Source organism: Denticeps clupeoides, unplaced genomic scaffold (assembly GCF_900700375.1).
Source record: "Denticeps clupeoides unplaced genomic scaffold, fDenClu1.1, whole genome shotgun sequence".
Classification (NCBI taxonomy): Eukaryota; Metazoa; Chordata; class Actinopteri; order Clupeiformes; family Denticipitidae; genus Denticeps; species Denticeps clupeoides.
The window spans coordinates 194,621-221,684 of record NW_021630104.1 but is presented as its reverse complement, the minus strand read 5'-3'; the positions used below and the strand labels follow the sequence as shown (position 1 = coordinate 221,684).

Here is a 27,064-nt window from a genome sequence, read left to right as displayed (position 1 = left end):
TGAAATGCAATCTAGTCACTGTTGGTTTAACAGCCTCTACCCTTTCCGGTGGTACTGCTCCGTTATCTAAGCCAACTTTCCTAAAATGTGCACAAATGCCGACAAAATGAACACAAAGGCCTTTACTAAGGAAATGATATGGTATTGATTATTTATCCATTTTAATTATTAAATTAGTTCAGTTGGCCTTCAGTCTTATTCTGTCGGTGCTATATTTTTCCAAATATATAGGCTTATGCGTAAATGTTCCCTATGTTCTCCTTTCTCTGAAAGGTTTCTATCCACATCTGTTCTTTTAGAAAAAGGCTTTGGTACGCTTATACTTTTACAGATAATAGCAGGGCTGGGCATTTAAAAGACATCAGTCACAAGTCTGCCAGTCACAAGATCCTGCAGTGATGTATAATGGCATGTAAGAGTGAGGGGAAAGTTCTGAACCTGTCAGAGCAGCAAATGGCCTTTGCTTGAACTGACAAATGCACATGGTAGAGAAGTGTAGAGTGATGAACGTCTCTGTTCAGAGCCTGACCTTTCATGAGTAAACTGTTCCCCAGATTGTTGTCACACTTCATGGTATGTATCTCCTGCAGGGTCAGCAAGATTCACCCAAAGGTCAAAATATTTCAATTGAACTATTTAAAAAAGTTTTGGTCAAGTTTTGTCAAGTTCTGTGCTAACACATCAGTGTACTTTCTGGTACTGATAGAAAACTAATTTATCATGGAAAATGTCGACCTTATTTCATAAACATGTTAAAATGAACTCCACACAAGAACGTCCCATCCACACAAGAACGTTTTTCTCTAAAACAGGAAATTTAGGGTTGTAGTGGCCTAGTGGGTAACACTCTCGCCTATGAACCCACTTACTACCATTGTGTCCCTGAGCAAGATACTTAACCCTGAGTGTCTCCAGGGGGACTGTAACTACTGATTGTAAGTCGCTCTGGATAAGGGCGTTTGGATAAGGGTGTTTGGCATCTAACCTTGTGTCTACACGGAAATGGCTTTTATCAGCCCAACATCCAACCTGACCTATAACCTCAAATGCGGATATAACATGTTTGTGATTGTAGTGCAGCGTGCGGGCCATTCTTTGCATCTCCGTGTGGACACCAACTTTTACCGCTCCTGTGTGTAAAAGTTTTTAGAAACAGACAACCATGCCTGTCAACTATGAGTTTATCACTCAGCTCTGCTGAATGGACCTAAAATTACAGTCTAAGCTGTTACATAACATTTTATTTTACTCTACTCTTTTTTTTACTCTATTTCAGTAATGTAAACAATGTAACAATAATATATTGGAGGTCCAGTTTAGTCAGCTCTGGTGGGGGTTATTGTTGTGTGATTATGATTGTTGACATTGTGATTTCATGCCTGCTGACCTGGATCTCCTCTCAGCGGAACCATTACGAGTTCCTCTGCACAGTCACACCAAAGCTGAACAGATCTGAGATCATTTGGAGCAATCCATCGGCAAGGCTTCCCGTGGGTGGTTGCTGATTTTAGCGCGACATCTGTCTGCTTGAATGATGATTGGTGGGACTCAGGGGGGTTAGTTCTTTGTGCTTTGAGAGATAGTGTTTCTGACAGTCTTTATAGTAGCCTAAGGGGACATATATTCCCCCTCTTCAAAGTCACCCATTTGTAGGGGTTGCCACATTGTGGGCTGTCCCCACAAAAACTTTTATGCCAGATGCCGTCAAAGTAACCTGGACCTTGGACCGGCACCAAGAAAGGCATGGTCTCATGCATCCACAGTGTCTGGGTTATTCCCCCATTTAAAATAATTACGCAGACCAATCTTTTAGTTTGGAAAATCCTAGTCAGTAGGCCTATAGTTGAGTTATTGAACCTTTTCCTCACCCTCCGCTCCGCCCAAGTCTAGCTTTCTAGACTTGTTTTTTTGTTACTTTCTTCTTCCCTCTCCCAGTTATGATTAGGAGACTTGTTGTCAAAACCCTGTTATGATGTGCACCAGTTCAGGAGTTTGAGGATTTGTACAATTTGCCCATGCCTATTTTAGAATGCTTTAAATTATGCTTCGCTCCCTTCACTGGAGCAGAATATTGTTGCTCCCTCAGTCTCACTCTGAAGGGTTTTTACTGAAGCTGGAGGCTCATGCTGGAATGTGTATAATGTTTGTGAATATCCTAAGTGTGATGTCATTATTGCAGAAGTGCGTGAAATGAATTACTTTGTTAGAGACTTCAAATTCTGAGAATTGGCAGTTAAATGTGTTTCATTTCAGTTTGTTCATAATGCAAATGAAAATGTTCTATTCTTTTCCAGTTTACTAAAGCCTAAATAATGTAATAATTGATTAGAATGATATACAGCTCGTGGGAAGAATTCACAATTTTTATAAATTTGCAAAAACCTCAAGTAAACTTTTTTCATGTTATTAGGGGGTGTTGTGTGTAGAATTCTGATGAAAAAAATTAATTTAAACCATTTTGGAATAAGGCTGTAGCATGAAAAAGTGACGCGCTGTGAATACTTTCCGGATGCACTTTACAAGTATGGTTAATAGCATCTTTAACCCTGGTCCTCAAAGTGTGGTACTTTGTATTGTTATGTCAAAGTGTGGTACATTAAGACACACACACAAACACATATAAATATTTCACTTATCTGGACTACTCATCTGTTGCGTTTTTAAGTTTTGTTAATTCATTTTGATGTTTTCATTTTCTTATGAACCTTTTTTTCTAATACCTGAACAGGAATGATGGACCGTGAAAAATCCAATGTTCTGAAGTGTTCTTCTCTCAGGCTGTAATTTTATGTCTTTCCAATCAGAACACAGCTCTTTCTGTGCTACTTTTGCTTTACTTTTGCCCTGATTGAGGATATTTCCAGATGAACTGTTCTAGATTGGATCATGGCTAATGACCATTGTACGAATGAAGCTCCGTAATATTTGCCTTAATTGTGGTCGCACCATACTGAAATCAGGTTGTTCCCACAGGGGCCCATGGCTGCATAATTTCTGGTAGTGGGGGACTGCGTTTACACTCTAACCTGATTTGGGGCAGTGGTGGCCTAGCGGTTAAGGAAGCGGCCCTGTAATTCGAAGGTTGGCGGTTCAAATCCCGATTCGCCATGGTGCCACTTAGGTGCAGCTGATCTATATATGTATAAACGTAAGCCCATTGTGTCTTGTCAACGTCAGGTCTTTGTATGTACTTGCGCCTTGACTTGCTTACCATGTTCTTGTTATAAGTAAAAACCCCTGTTTCCATGAAAGTCGTTGGAATGTTTGCATTCCTTCATGCCAAGCCATGCCATTCCTGACACTCCTGCGTACCTCTTTCCTCATGGTGTCGCAGTAAGACGATATGCTTAAATTGCTATAATCATCCTCCTGTCAGTCTTGGTTTGAGGACCCACATCATTGCTTTTGTTTCTATTGGTCGTGCATCAATGTGTCACAATGCGCAGATTTAATTTCTGTTCATTCCTGCAACATCCACCCCATCCAAGCAAATATTCTCTGCTTTGGGAATATCTGCTCTTAGAATAGAGCAACCCAGACCTGAGATGTTGAAATGCTGATGTACCTTGGTATGTATAAACTGTGATTTTGAGTGAAGTATCTTTCTTGACTTTATTATTTGCCACATAAAAGAAACAACCTTATGCTAAATAGGAGCCATTTTATAATAATCCAATTTATAATCTGATTTGCCAATGACAAATCGATTATATAGGATGTCTATTCGTCTATCAAAGTAGTCGTTTGTTGCAGCTCTACAGCAATCTGCTCTACAACTCCCTACATTTGTCCATTTTTTTCCCCCATGTCTGCCATATTTTTAAGCGGACCGCTCACTTACTGCCGTACTAATGGCTCGATGGGTGCCATTGTTATTCACTTCACCTGTCAGTAGATGATCGGTGCATTGCTCCCAGAAGAAGGGGGTAATTTATGTGCCATTCTCTACAGCATTCCCCCCCGTTCCCTTTTGCTCTGTTTTGTGTGCGTGTCTGTGTGAGAGTGAGGCTGATGGACCATTAAAATGGGTGAAGACAGACGCTTGATCCATCCTATTTGAGTACGTGAGAGACAGGACATGTTATGTTATCTGGGTGTCATGAATGCGGTGCACAAAGGCGGCAGAGACAGTCCAACCCATTGAATTAAGTGGCTGTAAGGGAGGCAAACAGGCTGCTCAGCTTTTTTAACGCCACATGTGGATCCACTTCTGTCGGATCAATAGGTGTCTCAAAACCATCTAGGCTTGCCAGTGACAGGCCTGCTGAAGTCACCTCCTGTGTCTCGAACAGTCGTTCTGTACAGTTGCTGTTGCCATGGCAATCCATCACTACAGTGCAGGACGGGATCTGAAGCTGAACACCTTTCCCTGTGCCTAGCCGGGAATTGATAACAGGGTGTGCCAGGCTCGCATGATATTGATAGAGCTCTTTATACTTTCAGGTTGTTGTGGTATAAGGTGCCTGTTTTTTGAACCCAGTCATATGGTGTGTAATTATCGACTTTTTGCCTGTCCTCACACTTTGCTGAGTCTGTTTTTTTTTTCAGGTCTTTTTATATTGCTAATTTTGGACTTCTTTGCACTGACTTGAGAGTCTGCAATGATGTCATAAACCACACCTATTGTACGGATTGATTTCTAAGCAAGTCCTTGCTTCTTGCCATGGTTCTCAGATCATGGACCGGCACCAGTACAGTAGAAAGTAGTAAATATTGTCCTGTTGCCTGGATCTGGCAACCCAGCTGAGAGCAGGCGCATCAGTAGTGACCACCGCTTGTCTAGATGTTGTGGTGTAATGTTGTGAGCCTAGATTTTTTTTTTTTTTCTATTCTAGAAAATAAGTCTTATATGTGTTCAGTAATTAGGTGATGTGCTTGGACCGTGCTTTTTGATATAGCTTTTAACCAAGGCAATCCTTATCCTAATCCTTACGTTGTAAGTCGCTCTGGATAAGGGCGTCTGCCAAATGCTGTAAATGTAAATGTAAATGTTATCTTTCATAATGAAATTGTTCATTATAAATGATCCTTAGATCCTTAAATTAAAGGGCTGAAGTTAAAAATGTGCTGTCTGTATCATCCTACTTTCTTATTCTTATATGAGTGCTGGAATTTTTTTTAGTGGTTTGGCATATCCAGACAGTCCTATTTGGCTCAATCCTACTGGCAACCAGACACCTACTCGATTGTGTTAGCACAAGGCAGCAGATGTAATCACAGCCCTTTTATTTATATGATGTGGGTGTGATGTGGTGTGATATGTCTGAGTGGATTCGGGGCTTTTCTTTGTCCACTGAGAATGAGTAATGAAGTTGCTAGGGACACAGTCAGCAGCATGAATGATTCTAATGATTCTTAAATGTCCCCTATTATTAAATTTCACTTCATGAGATGATTTAACATTAATCCGGGTTCCCCTAGCCTGTCTAAGGTCCTGTGGTGGCTATAAAAGGCAGTAGGTCTTTGGACATTCTGCTTCACTGTTCAGAGGGCGGCAGCTCAGACGATCGGATCTGAAATGACGACATAAGGGGAAAGGTTACCTCCCATTTCTCATGCTTTTTCCGCCGAGAGAATTTCCCACCCCTCCCCTAAAACATGGTCTCCTCAGACCATCATGGCTCCCAAATGTGTGAAGCTTTGCAGTTGTTCGGTGACTGGATGTAAAAATGTATAAACTCTGTAGAACCAGTGGGGTAATTGAATTTTGTTCTGGATAAACAGCAACACGACGTCCTGTTTGTGCCAAACAGGAAGTGTTGATGACATCATTTCCGCTCACGTCTATAGGCCGCTCTTCTCCTCGTCCCGCGAGGGACACACTGAAACTGTGCGTCCTGGGAAATCTCATTGTGGGACTGGTTAAAAGTGGTAATTCCGCACCAAGACTGAGTTTCGGAAAGAGACTTCAGATACAATACAGTCGACCTTTAACAGGGTTTGATTAATGGCCGCTTACCACACCAATGTGCAATTGTTCGAAGTTCTGTATATATATATATATTTTTTTTTTTAAACTTACAGGGGTTCACTTGAGGTTTTTTTTAAAGCATCCCCATGTGATTGGGTTCTGTTTAGGGCAGTGGGATTTTTTACATCATGTGTAAATGGGCACATAACAATTGTTGAAAATGTCTGATTATTTCATGTCCTATAGAGGCCCAAATTATTTAAGGTCATATAATGCATTCTATTCAGAAATAATACACATATAATACACAGTTCATGGAATTTGCAGGCATTGCAGCGACAGCTTCTTTCCCTGGCTACCTGGAGGACCAAATGTTTACATGAGACACACTTTGAACATAATTCAGCCGCACCAGGCTTGCTAGAAAATATAAAGAGCGAGAGCCCTGTCTGGAAATATTTCAGATATCAACCAGATGAACGGGGAACCTCAAGTTCATTTGCAAGAAATGCTTCAAAGTTGTCGCTGTCAAAGCGAGCAGGACGACAAATTTAGCAAAGCATTGACCATCACTCCGAAGTTGTCGTTCAAACGCAATATGAAAGATATGATATTTACATTCTCCTTCAAGGCTACATGTGAGTGCTTGGGAGCGAGTGTGCTTTCCCTCAAAATGGATGTACGGGAAGTGATGAGAAATTGAAAAGCTTGACACAGGCATTTCAGTAATCATCAATTCAAAATACATTTTCAATAACTGCAGTATACAAATAATAGTGCTCAAAAATACAACATGCTTATATGCATATAGTGCTCATCATTTATGTACCCATATATCCATAGTCATCTGAGCTCCTTCACACAAGTACAGAAGTCAGACCCATTGAAACATGATTTTGAGTGAAGTATCTTTCTTGACTTTATTATTTGCCACATAAAAGAAACAAACTTATGCTAAATAGGAGCCGTTTTATAGTAGTCCAATTTATAATCTGATTTGCCAATGACAAATCTATTATATAGGATGTCTATTCATCTGTCAAAGTAGTCGTTTGTTGCAGCTCTACAGCATCGGTGCATTGCTCCCAGAAGAAGGGGGTAATTCCATGTTTTCTGTTATAAACATATTTAGTCACCTAAAAACTATGTGAATATGGAGTGGTTGGGGGAAAAAATTACCTTCAAAATGACAAACCACATTTAATCACTGTTCAAAATAGTGCTTGGGCATTTACTGTTTGCTTTTGTAAACTATTTACATGTAAATAATATGTGCATTTCATGCAAATAACTATTTCACAATACAGCCATTCTTTATTTTGTAAAATAAAAGTGCTTCACGTTGGACCTCAACATAACAAAATATAAAAAGATCAACATTGTGGAGACCTGGAAAAAAGTTGTCTTCACCTAAGTTTTTTTTAGGCCAAGCCTAAACATTGAGTATGTGCACGCATGCATGGAACCGATCTGGCAAGTGGTCCAGATTCGGCACTGACAGCCTCTTCGCCATCACAAAGTTTACAAAGTCGGAAACCCGTGTGGTGGGCTGCGGCGGCCAGAAATGTTTCTTTAGCCAATTCCGTCTTAGTAGTTGGATTCCGCAATTCCGTCCACGTGGAAACCGTAGGGCCCTAATTTAAGTGTTTGTGTGTGTGCTCAGTGAAAGTATAACCACCCAGCTGCCGTCATAAATCGTATCCTGGCTACGAATGTCCGGGTGAGTTGGCCATGTTTATGATTTGCTTCTAGCAACCCGTATTGTTGCTTGAAGCAGGTATTGTTCACCCGGCTGTGGCAGTCAGGCATCTTCTCAGGGGCATCTTCTCAGGGGCATCTTCTCAGGGGCATCTTCTCAGGGGCATCTTCTCAGGGGCATCTTCTCAGGGGCATCTTCTCAGGCGCATCCTCCTAATTTACCCTCCACTTATGAGGCCTTGACGGCTTATTTTAGTTTCTTTCCACGCTTCTAAAGTCTCATTGGGCCACTACAGAATTGCCCGCAGGTGTGTGTGTGTGTGTGTGTGTGTGTGTGTGTGTGTGTGTGTGTGTGTGTGTGTGTGTGTGTGTGTGAGCTTGTTGGAAGGTCACATGAAGTTCAACTTGTGAAGGCCGCAGAAACCCACAAATATCGCAACACAATCCTACCGTATACAATCACTATGGCTTCATTTCTGGGATTGTAAACTAGATTCCCGCTGTGTAGGTAAATCGTGCTACGCTGTTTACCGTCCCTGTTCGAGTTGTACTCAGGATCTCGCCCACAAAAAAGCAGTAATGGAGACATCAGAGTGCTCTCCCTTGTGATTACTCCATTATCTAAAATGGGCCGAGAGCTCCGGACGGTTGGATGAATGCCGTCGAGGTGTCCTGATGTACCTCCAGTCCCCAGCAGACCCCTGCGCCAGCCTTTGTGTATTTTAAACTTCAATTAGCCAAGTTCATTAATAGATCGCAGCAACGCAAATCAAGCTAAACGTTAATAGAGCTCTAAAAAGCAGGCAAATTGGAACAAGTCTCCAAAGACTCGGCTCTTAATGACAGTTTCCCCGCTAGATCGGTTCGAGCGACAAATCTATGGTTCAGGAATCCGGGCCTGAACCAAAAAAAAATAATAATAATAATGAAGCACATTGTGTGCGCGGCCCGTCCTCGGCGTAACATGCGGTTTATAATATCCAGTGTCTGTGTTCTCCTGCACGCCTGGCACGTCTGTGAAATGCAGCGTTTAATTAACCACTTGTTCCGCTTTTTAAACGCAGAAGCAACCAAAACATTTGTGTTTTTTCCTAATTGTAATTCTTAAGACGAGCTCCCGCATCAGCACGCTCATGAATCGGCGCGTTATGCAAGCGAGCCTGCCGGGCGGGGATCTGAGGGGCCGACCCAATTAATGCCGCAATATCCGCACCACGACGCGCATCCCGGGCCCACTGTGTGTTTTTCCCAGGCACGCCGCATTCCGGGCCGGAGCCAAAGTACAAACACTGCTCACGCATCCGGGGCAATTACCATAATCCCAATATTTCGCAGCGCAGAGGACCTTATTCAAATGAAGCTGCTACTGTAACCACGGGACAGGCTTATCGTGCCGCTGTTTTTTTTTTAGGTCATCACGCCGTGTCCATGCCAAGAGGACGGTCTCTAGCCCACAGCTGTCTGTTCAGAGGATCAGAGGAATTCAGAAGTGGACACGTCTCTGCTGTTTGTTTCTCTGATGGCGGTGCGTCGTTTGGCAGCGCTCTCGGCGGACGCTTTGTGCAAATGTTAACGTTTTAGTGATGCGTACATGCTTTGGTGTGAATTTTGGGATACATGTTGAAATAATAAATAATAAACTTAGTAAATTTATGGGTGATTAACCCAGATGATAATTATGAATGGTTATGATGAGGATTATTATATAAAATTTCACACCACGTGGCAGTGGGAGGGGCTTTGTTTTTTTGCACTTAAAAATAGTCTTTTTAGTCATCTGACTAATTAAGTAATATGTCTAGTGACATTGTGACATTGCCTAAATAATAATAAATTCATTTTAATTGCATGTCACATGGAGTTATTTTCAGTAATTTAATCTTTATTTGTTCATATTTCTTGAGCAAAATCAACAGTGAAGAGACACACTTGCAAGTAAGCATGGAACCTGTTTGTAGATACTGTTGTTTTTCATTTTTTATTTCCCTGTTTTGTACGTGGAAGAATTTGATGCTCCTTAATCTCCAGACAGGGAAGCTTTCCGACAGCGTTCGTGCAGCGTGAACTCCTGCCCTCAGTACCCAACCAAACTTGCACCAGCTCACATGCAGATAAATGAGCATCGACTGGCCGCGTTAAAAAAAAATTCTTATGTTGTTTCGTTTCCTCCTGTCTGCTCCGCGGGGCTCTGATTCGTACGCCGTGGGGGTTTCCCTTCTCACAGTTGAATTGTTAGAAGGCCTTCACCCCGGCTTTTCGCATCGTCAGATTTCTGCAACCGCCGCAATAATAAAAGTCCATTCGTATTTATAATTTAAAGCGGAGCATGTGTGTGTTTTATGTTCTGTTTTTTTTAATGCCATTTTTGACTGATTGCACAATATGCTACTTGCGCAGTTCCAGTTGTAATGTCCATGGCAATAGGTTCTTCTTTTGTGTTTGGAATTGGATTCTGGGTTTGGCGCACTGCTGGGTGCTGCTCTTTATGACCACAGGAAGACAAAATGTCACACAGTCTCGGGAGTAGCAAAGGTCATCGGCAGGTTTAACCACACAGAAAGCATTTCACGCCCATTTGACCCATCACGCTTACTGTCTGTTCACAGCCCATCCTGATAACATGGGACCTGTACCTGTACGGTCTGCTACTAGGTAATAAGGAGAACATGTTCATTTGGGACTTTTTTTACGGCATGCTTCAAAAATAAATGTAGTCATGGTGTCATCGGTCCATCAACAAGAGTTTGTTCAAAATGTTAACTATTATCAGAGGCCCCCACGGGGCCCAATTTTCACAGCGTGGTTTTGAAGTTGTGCATTGGAAGTGTCTGATAGCCTCACATAAAGCAAATCATCAGGATTTATACAAATAAATAGAAATAACCCAGAAAGGACTAGTCGCTAGTTATTTATAGACAAACCCACATAACCATTTTAATGTTGAGTGTCATTGTTCCAGTCAGTCAGAAGATCAATTTTAATGATTTTTGTTTAAAATGGAATCTCCTTCCTGTCAATGTGTTGCATGCTTCATGGTTTATTAATGACTGGACCCACTGCCTAACACTATTTAAAATTTCTCTTATCAGTTTGATTGGATCTGACTTGGGTCTGAACCCTTGCTCTTGGGATTTTAATTTGATTAATTGATTGGTTGTTTTTTGTTGTTTTTTTTTATTCACAAAAGGATACAAATTTATTCATGAAATACAGTTTAGGCTTGCATGATTGATTCTGAAAAATAAACCTTTGACAAGTTTTTGTAGCCCTTTTAACCCAGGGAAAGTAAAGTAACAGGGAATGAAGTTACTTTACTTTACTTTATTTAGCAGACGCTTTTATCCAAAGCGACTTACAGGAGGAAGACACCAGCAATTCACAAAATGTATTATTTTGTGCAGTGCGTGTGTAACACTTGTGCGTGTGTAAGAGTTAGATTTGTCTGAAATACTTTTTGAATAAGAGGGTTTTCACCTGCTTCTTAAAGGTGGTGGTAGTCTCGGTTAGTCGTATGGAGGACAGCAGGTTGCTCCACCAGCCAGGGACAACAAAGGAGAACAGAGTTGATTGTACGTCGCTCTGGATAAGGTATTTCCAATCAGTTATAGGGACAGTCTCCCTGGAGCAACTTAAGGTTATGTGTCTTGCTCAGGGACACAATGGTAGTAAGTGGGATTTGAACCTGGGTCTCCTGGTTCACAGGCGAGTGTCTTACCCACTAGGCTACTACCACCCTACCACCCTGTGAAGAGGGAATTTTCAGTCTCATTTCATTTGCAAGATCTGAGAGGGCGTCCAGGTGTGTAGCTGGCTTGTATTGTATTGATGTAGGAGGGTGCAGTTCCATTTACAGCCCTGTAGGCAGCAAGGATTTGAACTCAATGCGAGCAGCTACCGGGAGCCAGTGGAGAGAGGTAAGAAGAGGTGTAAAATGGGTGTATTTTGGCTGATTGAAGATGAGACGCTGCCATATTTTGGATCATCTGGAGTGGTTTTATGGTGACTGCAGAGACTCCAGCCAGGAGAGAGTTACAATAGTTGAGTTTCGACGAGGAGCTGCGGCAGTGGCAGCAACGTTTGGCACAGAATGTTGTTTTAAAAAAAAAAAAAATGTGCAGAACTCTCAGGTTCCCAGAGCTGCAACATGCTTTGGCCTGGGCAGCTTCCCTGGCAGTTTGAACGGGGTAGTGGAGCTCTGATCTAACACTGACAGACCCTGACTGTTGCTCCTCAGCATTAACAAGACTTCCTCCTCCTCCCCTTCCAACCTCTCTGTTTCTGAGCCACAACTCTTTTTCAGACTTGGTCCATTTAAGTTGATGGTCACTGCCGGTCTCCAGCCATTTAAAACAGGTTTGGACGTGTCTTTAAAAATTCCAGTTTTGGGTTATGGTTCTTGGCTGCATGACTACCTGTACCTCTGCGTTTCAGTAGGAGATTATTGTGGGAGGGTTATTTTGTATAATTGACCTTGAGCTGCTAATTTTCTGGGAGCTAGTGGCCACATTATCCACAGATGGGTGCTAAAGGGATAAAATTAGCATTAATGAAAGTTTGTGTTTGTCCCTCAGACAAATTGTAATGGGTTGGGTTATTGTTTTTTTCTGGAATCGGCTCTGAGGCATCCTCTCAACACTTCACAGCAATTAATTGAATGTTCAGTGATGGTAAGATATTAAACATACACGCACAATTACCCTCCAGTTGACTGACTTTTTTTCCCCTTCTTTTTTTATGAAGACTAGATTAGGTTTTCACACTCGGGAGCTTTGCAAAGTATGGAAATGACTGCCCATGATTGTGGTTGCGATCGCTCTGCTTGGCGCCAGCTCAGGATTGGCTGGTTACTTTCTCATTCAGTGGGGGAAATAATTGTTTGATCTCCTGCTGAATTTGTAAATTTGCTTGCCTAAAAAGAAATGAATAGTCTAGAATAGTCTGAAGATTTCGCTCGGCCACTATAATCTATGATCTTGCCAGGTCGCTCCATAACCGTAATGTACTTCTTCATTAGCTTCTTTGTTTCCTCGGCTGAAGGCTCTGAGTCATAGTCATGCTGGAAGGCTCATCCACTGCCCATCTCTAGTGTTCTGGCTAGTGCAGGACGTTCTCCTGCACCTTGAGCCCAAAAGCATGGTGTTTCCACTTCCATGCTTTCCATCCCATGTTGTAGGAATGTGTGCTTTGGGTCTTATTCAGTATTTCTCTTACTCCAAACACGGCAGTTGGAGTTGATGCCAATGAGTCAGTTTTTGGTCTCGTCTGACCAAACCATATTCTCCGATCCCATCTCCGAAACATCCAGATGTTCACTGGCAAAATTAAGATGGGATTGTACATGTGTTTGGCACTGCAAGTCTTCAGTCCATTATGCCGTAGTGTGTTACCAATTGTGCTCTTGGTGACTGTAGTCCCAGCTGTCTTCAGATCATTAACAAGCTCCTTAGGTGTAGCTGTTTGCAGATCCCTCACCTTTCTCATGATGCTCCTCACAAGGCACGATCTTGCATGGAGCTCCAGATCAAGGGTGATTTTTGTTCCATATCCAAAAAGTTGTCATCTTCTCATCAAAGGGGCAGTGGTGGCCTAGTGGTTAAGGAAGCGGCCCCGTAATCAGAAGGTTGGCGGCTCAAATACCGATCCACCAAGGTGCCACTGAGCAAAGCACCATCCCCACACACTGCTCCCCGGGCGCCTGTCATGGCTGCCCACTGCTCACCAAGGGTGATAGGATAAATGCAGAGGACAAATTTCACTGTGTGCTGTGTATCACGTGTGACAATCACTTTACTTTATATTTAAGTTTCTTACCTTGTAGTCCATTCCAGCCTTGTGCAAATGTTGTTCCGGACATCCTTTGAGAGCTGGGTGCCAACACGAGTCAGAATTCAGGTTGGATTGTAGGGAATCAAATACTTATTTCACTCCACCAAACTCAAATCACGTTGTGTAGAGTTTTTCTGGAAATTTGGTTGATATTCTGTCTCTATCTGAAAATGATACTACTAATAAAAATTGGAGAATGTGAATAGGCAAACATACAAAAAGGGGATAAAATAATTATTTCCCCCACTGCATGATGCAGAGTTTTGGTTCCCGTAAAGGGAGGGTGCTTTAAGATCGGCTGTCAGAAGAGTTGTGTGGATTTTCATTCTGCGACAGCTTGCTGGTGGACTTGTTTAGCATAAAAATTAGAACCCAACATTAGAAGAACCAGTAAAAGGTATCGAAACCCAGTTTTCTATCATATGCTTGCCATTTGTTTCAAAGGATTCTCGGGTTACCAATCACAACCCAGGAGATATTTCCAATGTGTTTCAGAGACACATTAAAGCTGTTAAGACAGCTTTGTACGGGTGTGTGTGCGGTGAGTGTGTGTGTTGGGGGGGGGGTAGCACAGTCAGTCTCTTTTAAGAGGTCCGTGCCAGTGTCACAGCCTCATTAAAGGGCGGTCACAGAGGAGCAATTAGACCAGGCTGTAGGGCGAGGGAGATGAAAAGGTTTGTGTCCCTCTACCCTGAACCGGTGCCAGAGAGGAGACTCCGGAGGAGGATGTGCATGAAGGGATGGAGCCGAGACCTGGTGCTGTTAATTATCACTTCTCCTCCTCCCATTCTTACTGTTTTCTTAAATACACACTGTGCCACACGTTTTTCAGACTTTAAGTCTGGCCGGTATTTCACAACAAAATTTTATCTGACCTATCAGATGTAATATTATCGAGTAAACTTTGAGTAAAGGAACAAACTAAGAAAACTGAAAGCAGCGTCCTGGAGGAATGGGGACATAAACCCAACAAAGTGAAGCTTATTGTCACTTCTGCATGGAAATTGTGTTGTCTTGGAGATTTTGTGAATATTGAGATTAAAACCTCCCGTGCAGTTTCTAATTTCATTAATTACATTATTTTATACAGTGGGGCAGCCACTGATTGTGCAAGTTGTTCTACTTAAAAAGATAAGAGAGGTCTGTAATTTTCATTATAGGCACACTTCAACTGTGAGACAGAATGTAAAAAAAAATCCTAATCAAATGTTTGCCCCACTATAATTAATGTTTTAGAAAAAAAAGTTTTTAATTATTTTTTTATGAAAAACATGTGTGAGTGAATTCAGGTTGCTGTGTTGCCCGATGGCAGGTGGTTTTTGTCAAAATAGCACATGAAGACTACTACACTGTATCCTTGTTTTCTCCTTTCTTATCAGTTCAACATGTTTTTAAATAATAATAATAGTTTTGTTAGTTATCTTTCAATATGACAACACTTTTGATGTGACGTGGTCGCATTTGTTTGACTTCTATTGTCATTGCTATTGCTTAAAAGCTCCATCAAACCCGAACATAAAGTTCCAGGAAGGGTTTTGTGCCATTCATTTGCAGTCGTGACTGGTAAGATTCAATTGGCCACTGTGATCTGAACAAGTTTTCTCTGTTCGTGTGGAACATTTATACCTCTTGGAGCTTTTTTCTTTTTCTTTAAACATGTAGTTCTCTATCTTTATAGTCTAGAACAGCAGCGTGTCCTCTGAGACACATCACAGTGGTGGCTGCGCTATAACTAATGTTTAAGTAAGCAAGCCTGACAAGCAAAGCACAGCCTAGATGCAGAAACCAGACACCGTTTTCATCATAACATAAAAAAAAAGGGATAATGAATTCATGTGCATTTTCTCTTCTCCGCTCAGCACTGCATTAAACCCTTTAGTATATTTGTGCATTGATTTTGCCTTCACAAAGTATTTTAAATTATATTAATGATATTAAAGTGGATTTTCCCGAACTGCTTAGGATCAGAGCACAGTAACATTAGACAAGATTAGCATTCAAATCACTGCTCCTACACTGAGTGTATAATCACCCAAGGTAATTGGGTCACGATGAAGAGAGCCAGTTTGCACATGTTGTAAATTGTACCGAGACAAACAATTATTAATTTAGTAGGTGTGGGCAATATGAAAGATTTTTTTTTTCCCTGATATTGCCAAACCAAACATATTAACAGTTTATTACCATATAAAACCAGGACCTTCACTGCCCTCCTCAGCTCCGTTTCCAGCTGGCTTCACACAGTCAACCTGCATGTGTCACTTCCGTATTCCAGCGCATGTCTCCCTTTAAAATTAATATAAACACACACAAAAGATGGAAATCGCAATCTAATTTGTAATTGGATTCTGGAAAAAAAGGCCACATCTGATCACCGAGATTGAGCTGGATTTTCATTGCGATCCCATCGACCGAGATCGTAAAATCGCCCAACCCTACTAAATGAGTGGACCGGGGGGGTGTGTGGCTGCTTTGTTTGCCTTGATGTGTTGGATGATTAATAAGTGGGCAAGATTTACTCCTTTCATTCGGGATGACGTCTGCAGAGCCAGGATTCATTTTAAGGCACTACCACTGATCACCGAAGGCACCCATATTACACTGTGGTGATGGAGTAGGGTATTAACTATTCTTAAAAACTTTCCCACATTACCCAGATGCTTTTTTGCTGGCAACGGTTCATTACGCCCAGAGTTACATCTATTTCCCTATTGTTGTTTGGTAAATGAATTAGCGCACTTTGGCGGAGCGTCTAATCCACTGAACCATACTCGTCCCCCTGAGCTCCCTGGCTCCTAATGAGAAGGCGGAGCATCTAACAAAAAAAACACACAATCAGCCAGCTAAGAGGAGGCATTTTCAAAGTCACTGTTTCCGCATGCAGCCGTTCCCACGTGTAGTTCAGTACGACCCATCGGCAGGATCTTCTGCTGTCCTTTAGTTCCACGGTGTATCTGTTGCAATTCAGCTCTGTAGGGTCGAGTTGTGTAAGTTTAAACCCTTTGGTGTCTGTAGTGTGACATCTTGCTTTTTAACTGTTTTCGGCACAAACAGCGTGTGGGGGCATCGCTGTGCCTGACTCATGGTTTACATTTCGATCTATTAAAAAGGTTCAATATAAGATGGCTAATTTGAGTTATTAATAGTACTGGGTAACGATTAAATAATTGAATCGCAATCAATTGCACGACGATTAATCACATAATGCTCTCTTTATTTAGTAGTAATAGTAGTAATACTTGCACACACACACACACACACACACACACACACACACACTAATCGCTGAAATGAAGAGGACTGAGCCTTTGTGTTCATGCCCCTTCATTTCTGGTCTGTTTCCGCGAAAGACCCTTCATGCAAACCGGTCCCTGCAACGCAATTACTCCTCTCTTTTAAAATCTCTCACTTTAAACCGACTACATTATTTTTAATTAGTCACTTTGCAGAAACTTTGTTTAAAGTGACCCCTGTCGACTGCTAGCAGGTTCATTTAGGTTTGGCACCAATAGTGTCAAAATAGTATGTGTCTTACTGACTTAATAGTCACTTTTAACCTTTAACAAATACAACACATTTTGTGCTTAGTGTAATAATATAAAATGTTTTATTTTAAATTGCACATCTCATGGTTGCTAACCCATCCAGGGAGGAGATTACTGTTTACTAGGACCTGAGACCGAGACAAGTATATTTGAAACTAGGATGTGTATGGCTTTGAAATTAAGAAGCAGGACTGTGTCTTCTGGACGTTTCTGTATGATTTTTGAGTCCAGCGAGGAGGGAATTACAGTAAGGTCGTCAATATTCGCACAGATACCAGATGCTTTCGTGAGTAAGGGCCGTGCAGAAACACTTCAATTTCATTGGCTTGGAGTTGGAGAAAGTTATGCAGCGGGTGATTTTATGTTCTCTGCAGACCTTGCTGCTTTCTGGCACTGTAACATGGAGAAGTCGGTGTTCGCCAACGTTGACCCTGATCGAAAACAGCAAGCTTCTTATCGATCATTCGTTAGTTCATTACGCCCGTGCTCTGTCTATTAAACGATTGCCTTGGTGAACAATCAATTCGCTTTATGTACGACTAAACGCGCAGTGACTAAAATGGTGATCCACTCAAACGATGGACATTGTTCTATTTAGACACGCATCCCTTCTCTCACTCCCTCAAGTTAAAAATTCTCCCTTACTTGGTTTTCTTTTATTGTCACTGTACAACGTCTCATTGTTACAATCAAATTTTAGGTGCAGTACACCATAAACAATACACAATTATTCAAGTTAAAACAAAAAAGGCAATAAAATAAGTAGCACTCGTATGTACATCATATTCAACTTGTTCTTTATCCAATGGTAAGAGTCCTTTGTGTCTTTTTTGCTAAAATACGATCACATCCCTTCTCTCTCTTCCTGTCTCAGCCATTTTTCCTCTGGTGGTTTCATTTTCGTCTGTCTGCCTCTTTTCTTCCTCTTGCTTGTGTCTGATGCGTTTGGTGAGGCACAAGCCACCTTCAGAACTGTCAGTCGCGTTTATTCACAGCGCGTGTGTCGTGTCAAGACCTCCAGCTCCTCACAGTGTATCTCGCTCGGTCTCATAACTCGCATTCATTCATGTTCGTGGTTTTCTTCTCCCCTCGGTCGCGACAGAATCCCTCTGCGCCTGCAGGTTATGTAACGGCACAAAGGGACCGGAACAAACCAAGAGTAGCATCTCGTTCCTAGTCATGGTTTCTTTAAATTCACACTATGCTAGGCAATATCCACATTTAAGGTGATTCTAAGAGATGCTGTAAAACAGCTCACATGGTGGAGGGAAGAAAAAGCTGTTTTTTGGGGTTTGTTTTTCGTTTGATATTGGTTGGTTCAAGCTTTCCATGATTGTGCAAAAAAAAAATAGACGGAGGTGTTTAAGCTGCGCTGTTCCCTTGAAAATGGTGTAAATGCGCTGAAGAGAGGAGACTCTTAAGCCAGGAGTCGCATTTCATTCGAGTCGCATTTCAAAAAGCTGACACCTCTTGGGGGTCTTAAACTGTTGTTAGATTTATGCCGTGTTTCATGATTAGTAAGATCATATGGAAGTTGTGTAGAGTTAGCATGGCGCCGCCCCAAAACACGTCCGGCCAGAATTTCAGACACAAGTGTTTCGTTTTGGACATTTAGTTACACTTACATTCATCCTCCAAATCCTTCATTTTGCCCGGGATACCGTCATGCACAGTCATGCACAGTCATGCACAGTCATGCACAGTCATGCACAGTCATGCACAGTCATGCACAGTCATGCACAGTCATGCACTAGTCTGCCACATGCGGTCATGTTTGAGCTATTTTGTGATGTTCTCACCTCCATTTGCTCCCGGAGGCCAGGTGGTTTGGATTGTGGGGGTTCAGTGCTGATTTTCGAGGTTGCTTCCATCCCGCACCATGCTCCTCCCCCTCTTCCGCCTCCCGCAGCGCCGAAGCATTGTAGTGTAAAGCAGATTTGTAGTGTAAAGCATTCTCTGATGTCTTCTCTGTCTTCTCTCTGTTTGTCTTCATGTGGCTTCCTGTGATTAGATCTGAGCGCTCATGTCCCAATAAACCATGAAAACAACTTAGTGTGAGAAGGAGAGACAAATTGGAGAAGCAGAAGCTGTTAACATTTTAGGAGACTCTTTTTAGGCAGCATGGTAGTGAGAATGATAGGAGATAATGAGCTGGACTAAAACACACTTTCTTGCTTTCTCCTCATTAATATCAATGGGTTTGTGCTCCACACACACACACATACACACACACACACCTCATTGATCTGTAGGCCTGAAAGTTGCCTGCTGTTTTTATCTCAACTCAACATCTTTATTCCAACAAGATCCAAGTCTATTTCACCAGATTTGGGTTTGGCACCTGCTGTGCGACTTGTGAACTGTCTTGAGAACCAATTTGTAGTCCCAAAGGCTGAAGAGTAATCACATCACTGTAAACATCTGGACTAAAGTTTTGCCGTTTTTTTTTTTTTTTATTATTATACAGTTAATGAGTTCCATTCTTATATTTTACTGGTCTTGCATTAAAAAGTGGAAAACAAATGTATGCTCCTCAAATGAATACATTATTCATTAATCTTGTGTAAGCGAAGTACGTAATTGTTGGAATAGTAATTGTTGAATAATTGAATTAGATGTGTTAAACCTGCGCCCTTTCTCCACAGGGGTAACAAAAGGAAACGAGAAGATGGGAGGGAGGAAGACTATGGTGATGAGCAGGAGACTCTCGGGCTCTCAGACAGCCAGTCAAGCAAGGACTCGAACGAGGAGGGCAGCAGCTCGGAAGCTGATGAGATGGCCGCTGCTCTGGAGGCGGAGCTTAATGACTTCATGTGAGATGGACCAGTTCACCTGACCTCTGTTCCCTCAGCCCACCCGACCCCAAAAATCAAAAAGATAATTCTCTGACAAAACAGTCTTTATATCATACAAAAAGGATATGTGTGATATTTGCTGCTATGTTTGGCTTAATTTGAATTTGATAAATTTGTATTTATCTTTTTTTTTTTTAATCTGAAAATTGGAACTGGTATTTTAAAGGCTAATTTTAACAGCTAATTTCACATCAAAGCAAAGGCAACATAATATTTAATCTTTTTGGTAGAGAATTACCTTCAGACACAAGACTGCACTGTCCTGAACGTCCTACTGTGGTAAAAGAGTGTACGGTGCTGTAACAGAATTTCTTTCTGTACGTGTGCGTGTGTGGCATGATGGGATTTCAAATACTTTTTACCAAACAGAATAAATTTTGGTTGGTTATAAATGAAGTGCAAAACGAACATAGGGGAGAACCAGAACCAGGCGTCCAGACCCACATTGTCCCCTTTATGTCTTCTCTATACACGACACGACGACGAGGTATGAGCTCAGACTAGTGAGATGCTGAGCTACACTCCTCAAACATGTTGGGCTCATTAGAAAAGCTGAAGAAGACCTCCTGCACGCCCATCTGCCTCCACCTCCAAGCCACCTACAGGCCTGAGATTAGTACCTGCAGAACACCATGTCTCTGTCTTTGTCTGTTTTTAGGACTTTTTTTTTTTTTTTTTTTGTCTGTGCAGTGCATACTCACAGTTAGAGGGTTTCTGTTTTATTGTCAGAAGATGAAATCTTTTCAACTTTGCTTTTTATAGAAAATACAAAGTAATTGGTCATAAATGCCAAAGAGCCTGAGCAGCTCAACGCTTTCTGAAGACGTCCTCTCCCATTTTATTTGGCTTTTCTGATTGTTACCATCACTGACCTACCAGACCTACCAGACATCTTGTGTTTTCCAGTTCCATGTCCTACTGCTTCCGCACCATAAAACCATAGCTCCCCCCTCCTTCTCCAGGGCACCCTCAGCCTTAACTCTCAGTAGAACATCACCCTGAACACAGCTCTAACAGATGGTACGTCATGCCAAGGGCTTCACTTTGGCCTTTTTGGGCGTTTAGTTTGGAAATAGATTTAATTCTTCGTTTCCCCATGTCCTCCAGCCCCATGTCTTACGTTCATCCTCCAAATCCTTCATTTTGCCACACACCTTAACCCGCCTCTCTGCCTCCAGCCCGTAACTCGTCCGCTCCGATTTCAGTTGGGGTTGTTTTGTGTCGTTCTCGCCTCCGTTTGCTCTCAGAGGTCAGGTGAATTGTGAAGGTTCAGTGCTGATCGGTTGACTGCGCCACTGTGATTTTTCGAGGTCGTTTCCAGACCGCGCCATGCTCCTCCCCCTCTTCCGTCTCCCGCAGCACTGAAGCATTGTAGTGTAAAGCAGATAACGTTCTCCTGCGTTGTGTTTCTCTGATGTTCTCTCTGTCTGTTCGGGTTCTGATTTTGTGCAGTTGGTTTTATTTTTCCATGAAAAAGACAGATGTAAAGTATTTGTATATGCTATTTCATACTTGACCTTACCGATGAGGGGGGGGGGAAGAATCTTTTCAATAAATAAAGATTTGTTTTTTCTAGATTTGACTCTTGAGTCTTAAATTGTTCCTGTAGAAAACTTTGCAATAACAGAGTGACATGCTGCAGTTTTCACTTGGAAAGAAAATGAACAGATCAGATGCCGCCTGAAATCAGCGTGCAATCCCACCTTGCATCTGCCGCAGGGAATGTGTGGATGTTGAAAAAGCCAGGCTGCCTCGCATGAATATTCTCAATTAGCATGCCAATACGCCAATCTTCATAACATGGGTAGGACCTTCAGTTGGATTAGAATGAATCTTCATGTCACCACGGCCACTGACAGCTGTTGTGTGTGGGTTTACTTCAAGAAGATGCTGCAATGCAATATTGTTAGGTAACATATCCACCAATTTTTATTGATAACGTCAAATCTGTTATAAAAGTTATAAAATATTATAACGACTTTCTCAACCTTCCATTTCTTACCATTACTGTTACTTCACTTTATTTAGCAGATGCTTTTATCCAATGCGACTTACAGGAGAAAGACACCAGCAATTCTCATTCGATTTCTATAGATTTTGAGTTTACAAAAACTAAGAGCCCTGATAAGGCCGAACTTGTCAGGAAAGAACATGCTCGGAGATTGTTAAGTGCTAGACGAAGAAAAAACTTTTTTTTTATTTTGTGTTCATTGTGTACGCATGTGTAAGTGTTAGACTCGTCTGAAATACTTTTTGAATAAGTTGGTTTTCAACTGCTTCTTACAGGAGGTAGTAGTCTCGGCTAGTGGAATGGAGGAGGTCGAATGGAGCCAGGGACAACAAAGGAGAACAGAGTTGATTGGAATCGGAGACCCCGTGAAGAGGGAATTTTCAGTCTCTTTTCATTTGCCGATCTGAGAGGGCGTGCAGGAGTGCGGCTAGGTAGTATTGTGTTGATGTAGGAGGGTGCAGTTCCATTTACAGCCCTGTAGGCAGCATCAAGGATTTGAACTCAATGCGAGCAGCTACCGGGAGCCAGTTGAGAGAGGTAAGAAGAGGTGTAACATGGGTGTACAGGCAGTGCAGAATTATTAGGCAAATGAGTATTTTGTCCACATCATACTCTTTATGCATGTTGTCTTACTCCAAGCTGTATAGGCTCGAAAGCCTACTACCAATTAAGCATATTAGGTGATGTGCATCTCTGTAATGAGAAGGGGTGTGGTCTAATGACATCAACATCCTGTATCAGGTGTGCATAATTATTAGGCAACTTCCTTTCCTTTGGCAAAATGGGTCAAAAGAAGGACTTGACAGGCTCAGAAAAGTCAAAAATAGTGAGATATCTTGCAGAGGGATGCAGCACTCTTAAAATTGCAAAGCATCTGAAGCGTGATCATCGAACAATCAAGCGTTTCATTCAAAATAGTCAACAGGGTCGCAAGAAGCGTGTGGAAAAACCAAGGCGCAAAATAACTGCCCATGAACTGAGAAAAGTCAAGCGTGCAGCTGCCAAGATGCCACTTGCCACCAGTTTGGCCATATTTCAGAGCTGCAACATCACTGGAGTGCCCAAAAGCACAAGGTGTGCAATACTCAGAGACATGGCCAAGGTAAGAAAGGATGAAAGACGACCACCACTGAACAAGACACACAAGCTGAAACATCAAGACTGGGCCAAGAAATATCTCAAGACTGATTTTTCTAAGGTTTTATGGACTGATGAAATGAGAGTGAGTCTTGATGGGCCAGATGGATGGGCCCGTGGCTGGATTGGTAAAAGGGCAGAGAGCTCCAGTCCGACTCAGACGGCAGCAAGGTGGAGTACTGGTTTGGGCTGGTATCATCAAAGATGAGCTTGTGGGGCCTTTTGGGGTTGAGGATGGAGTCAAGCTCAACTCCCAGTCCTACTGCCAGTTTCTGGAAGACACCTTCTTCAAGCAGTGGTACAGGAAGAAGTCTGCATCCTTCAAGAAAAACATGATTTTCATGCAGGACAATGCTCCATCACATGCGTCCAAGTGTCTGGGAGGCTGTGGTTGCTGCTGCATGCAATGTTGATGGTGAACAGATCAAAACACTGACAGAATCCATGGATGGCAGGCTTTTGAGTGTCCTTGCAAAGAAAGGTGGCTATATTGGTCACTGATTTGTTTTTGTTTTTGAATGTCAGAAATGTATATTTGTGAATGTGGAGATGTTATATTGGTTTCATTGGTAAAAATAAATCATTGAAATGGGTATATATTTGTTTTTTGTTAAGTTGACTAATAATTATGCACAGTAATAGTCACCTGAACACACAGATATCCCCCTAAAATAGCTAAAAATAAAAACAAACTAAAAACTACTTCCAAAAACATTCAGCTTTGATATTAATTGGGTTCATTGAGAACATGGTGGTTGTTCAATAATTAAATTATTCCTCAAAAATACAACTTGCCTAATAATTCTGCACTCCCTGTATTTTGGCTGATTGAAGATGAGACTGGCTGCCATATTTTGGATCATCTGGAATGGTTTTTATGGTGACTGCAGAGGCTCCAGCCAGGAGAGAGTTACAATAGTCGAGTTTGGAGATGACCATTGCCTGGACAAGGAGCTGCGTAGCCTGTTGTGAGAGAAAAGGCCGAATCTTGCCAATGTTGTAGAGAGTGAACCTGCAGGATCTGGAGATTGCAGCAACGTGATGGTTCAGACTTAGTTTGTCGTCAATCCAAACTCCTATTAACAATCTTTACTGTGTTGGAGGCCTGTAAGATAATAGAACTGAAAATGATTAGGGAAGCAGATATTTGAGAACCATTTCTATTCTCCAGCACTCATAATTTGGCCACAACACACAATTTTATCATCTTTGTGATTAGAATCTTTAATAAAAGCACAGGGTTTGTATTGTTTATGAAAAAATGAACAAGATTATCTTCAGAATGGAACATATTTTGCAAGAATAATTGAGTGGAAGAGATTGTATAGTTAAATGTGATTTTTTTTATTTTTAAACGTGTGTCAAACAGCTTTGAAGCTTTATCAATAAAGAGATAATAAAAAAAAAAGATATTACAAAATGATTTGGTTTCCACAGGATTTAATGCAGCAGTTTGCCTGGTTTATCTCTGCATCTTTAATAAACACATGCCTGTTTCTTTATGGAATAAACTTCCCTGATTCCTTTCTGCCATGTCGCATTGCAGGCTGGCATCCAGAAGGAATGAGCAGTCATATCCTGGGGTAACTGTCAAATCCCCGGGGAGCAGTGTGTGGGGACGGTGCTTATTTATTTATTTATTTATTTATTTTAGATATACTATATATTTTTATATATTTTATTTTATATATACTATATATAATTTCCCAAAGGAAATTGCTTCTCTGCTTTTAACAATCACCCTTGGTGAGCAGTGGGCAGCCATGAACAGTATGTGGGGACGGTGCTTTGCTCAGTGGCACCTCGGCGGACCGGGAACTGGCAACCTTCTGATTACGGGGATGCATCCTTAACCACTAGGCCACCACTGCCCCATATATGTTCCCCTTATACGTTCTGGGAATAACCTTCTGCTGGAGTAATCACTTGGCCTCACTGGATAAGCTTTAATTAGCCATAATGATTTAAAGTTCATTATTCATCATTGAAATCTGAATTTCTAGAGTTCTAAAGCCGTTTTCCATCTTCTAAGTATGTTGGTGATCATGGTGTGAGATAAATAAGTTATTCAAAATAGTAGATGCACCAAGGATTAATCTTAAACTACAGCAATATATCTAAACAGTTTGTCATTCCATAATTTCTTCACTACCAGACACACTCGACCCACTACGGTTTGCCTACCGTCCCAATCGATTTAGTACATTTTAGCTTTTAACACGACAATCCCTTCCACACTCACCACCAAGCTGGAGCACCTGGGACTCAGCTCATCTCTCTGTCAGTGGACCTCCAACTTCCTAACCGGGAGACCACAGGCAGTAAGGATGGGTGGACATGTCTCAGCCTCCATCACTCTCAGCACTGGAGCCCCCCAGGGCTGTGTTTTGAGCCCCCTGCTGTACTCCCTGTACACCCATGACTGTACAGCCACTACTAACTCCACCACCATCATCAAGTTTGCTGACGACACTGTCGTGGTGGGCCTGATCTCTGACAACGATGAGACGGCCTACCTGGAGGAGGTTGGAAATCTGGTGAACTGGTGCCAGAGGAACAATCTCCACCTGAACGTCAGCGAGACAAAGGAGCTAATAGTGGACTTCAGTACAGAGCAGGAGAGGACCTACCAGACCCCTGTCATCAACAGGAGCCCAGTGGAGAGAGTGGACAGCTTCCGTTACCTCGGTGTTAACATCACGCAGGACCTGCCATGGTCCTGTCACCTCAACACCGTGGTGAAAAAGGCCCGGCAGCGTCTCTACCACCTCAGGCGCCCGAGAGACTTCAGACTGCCCTCCAAGGTGCACAGGAACTTCTACTCCTGCACCATAGAGAGCATCCTCAACCTGGTTTCTGGAACAGCACCATGCCGGTCAGGCGAACCCTACAGAGGGTGGTTCGATCAGCTGAATGCATCATCCGTACCAAGCTCCCTGACCTTCAATCTATCTTCAGCAAGCGGTGCTGTACCAAGGCCAGGAAGATAGTGAAGGACCTCAGCCACCCCAACAATGGACTCTTCTCTCTGCTATGATCAGGGAAGTCCAGCACAGAGAGAATGAGGAGGATCTTCTTACCGCAGGCTATACGACCGCTCAACAATATCAACAATAACAACACTTCATACAACTCCAATACACTCCAGCACTTTCACTTTCACTCTCAATCACTTCTGGACTCAATTCCCTTAGAAATCCTTGCACAAACTTTTCATTTAATTTTGAACACATTGACCTTGTTACACTTTGTCACTTTATACTTCATTGACACCACCTATTTGCACACCTTCACCCTGTTATACATATTTTATGTTTTAGGTAAAAGACATAAAAGTGTAATATTTGGTTATGTTTGCAATATTGGTTCACTGTATACTTGCAATATTTGCAATATTGAGGTCTGTAGCAGTTGCTAAAAGAATTTCACTGCATATCATACTGTGTATGACTGTGTATGTGACAAATAAAATTTGAATTTGAAGTTTTCCCAACAGTATAATACAACATAACAATACTAAATAATTCAGATATTGTAATAACCAGTAAGAATATATGGTGTCTGGAACATTGTAAAAAAAATATATATACATTGCACCATTTCCTCTGTGGACATGCTGGCTGACTTACACGAGACCTTAAAGCTTCAAGCTTGTCTTCACTGACAGCCGGTTGGCAGCGGTCATGTCCTCACTGAATCGCTTCATCTTCCATCCCTTCTGTCTGCTGACAGAGTCTTTTGTCCACACTTGCTGTACACACCTGCAGTGACAGATCGACATGCCGCAGATCAATGGGTTGACTAAGTGTTTTTTTTGGGGGTTTTTTTTTTACCCAAGGGATGTACTTGAAGGATGAGTGACAGGTGGAGAACACAATATTTTATAAGCCTCCAGTAGGATTTTAAATTTCAAGCTTGTTGCCCTGCCCTGGGCTTTGTGGACAGATACAAGACCAGATATAATGAGATCTACCACAGACACCGCACTTAAAGGTCAGTGTACTCTCATGACCTTTTTACCATGGAGAAGGTGCTCAAAGGTGCTAAAGCACATTGCCACGTTCGACCCAGTCGTGTCAAG

General features: G+C 42.0%; 1 protein-coding gene across 1 annotated transcript in view; it reads left to right on the top strand.

Moving 5' to 3' along the window:
- LOC114783601 (RNA polymerase II subunit A C-terminal domain phosphatase-like) overlaps window positions 1-20,491 on the top strand; it is a 32,861-nt gene extending 12,370 nt beyond the window's left edge. The window contains exon 2 of the mRNA XM_028969108.1: window positions 19,626-20,491. Coding sequence (XP_028824941.1) covers window positions 19,626-19,797 — 172 coding nt within the window. The 3' untranslated portion in view covers window positions 19,798-20,491. The remainder of the gene's footprint in view (window positions 1-19,625) is intronic.
- Window positions 20,492-27,064: the final 6,573 nt, after the last annotated feature.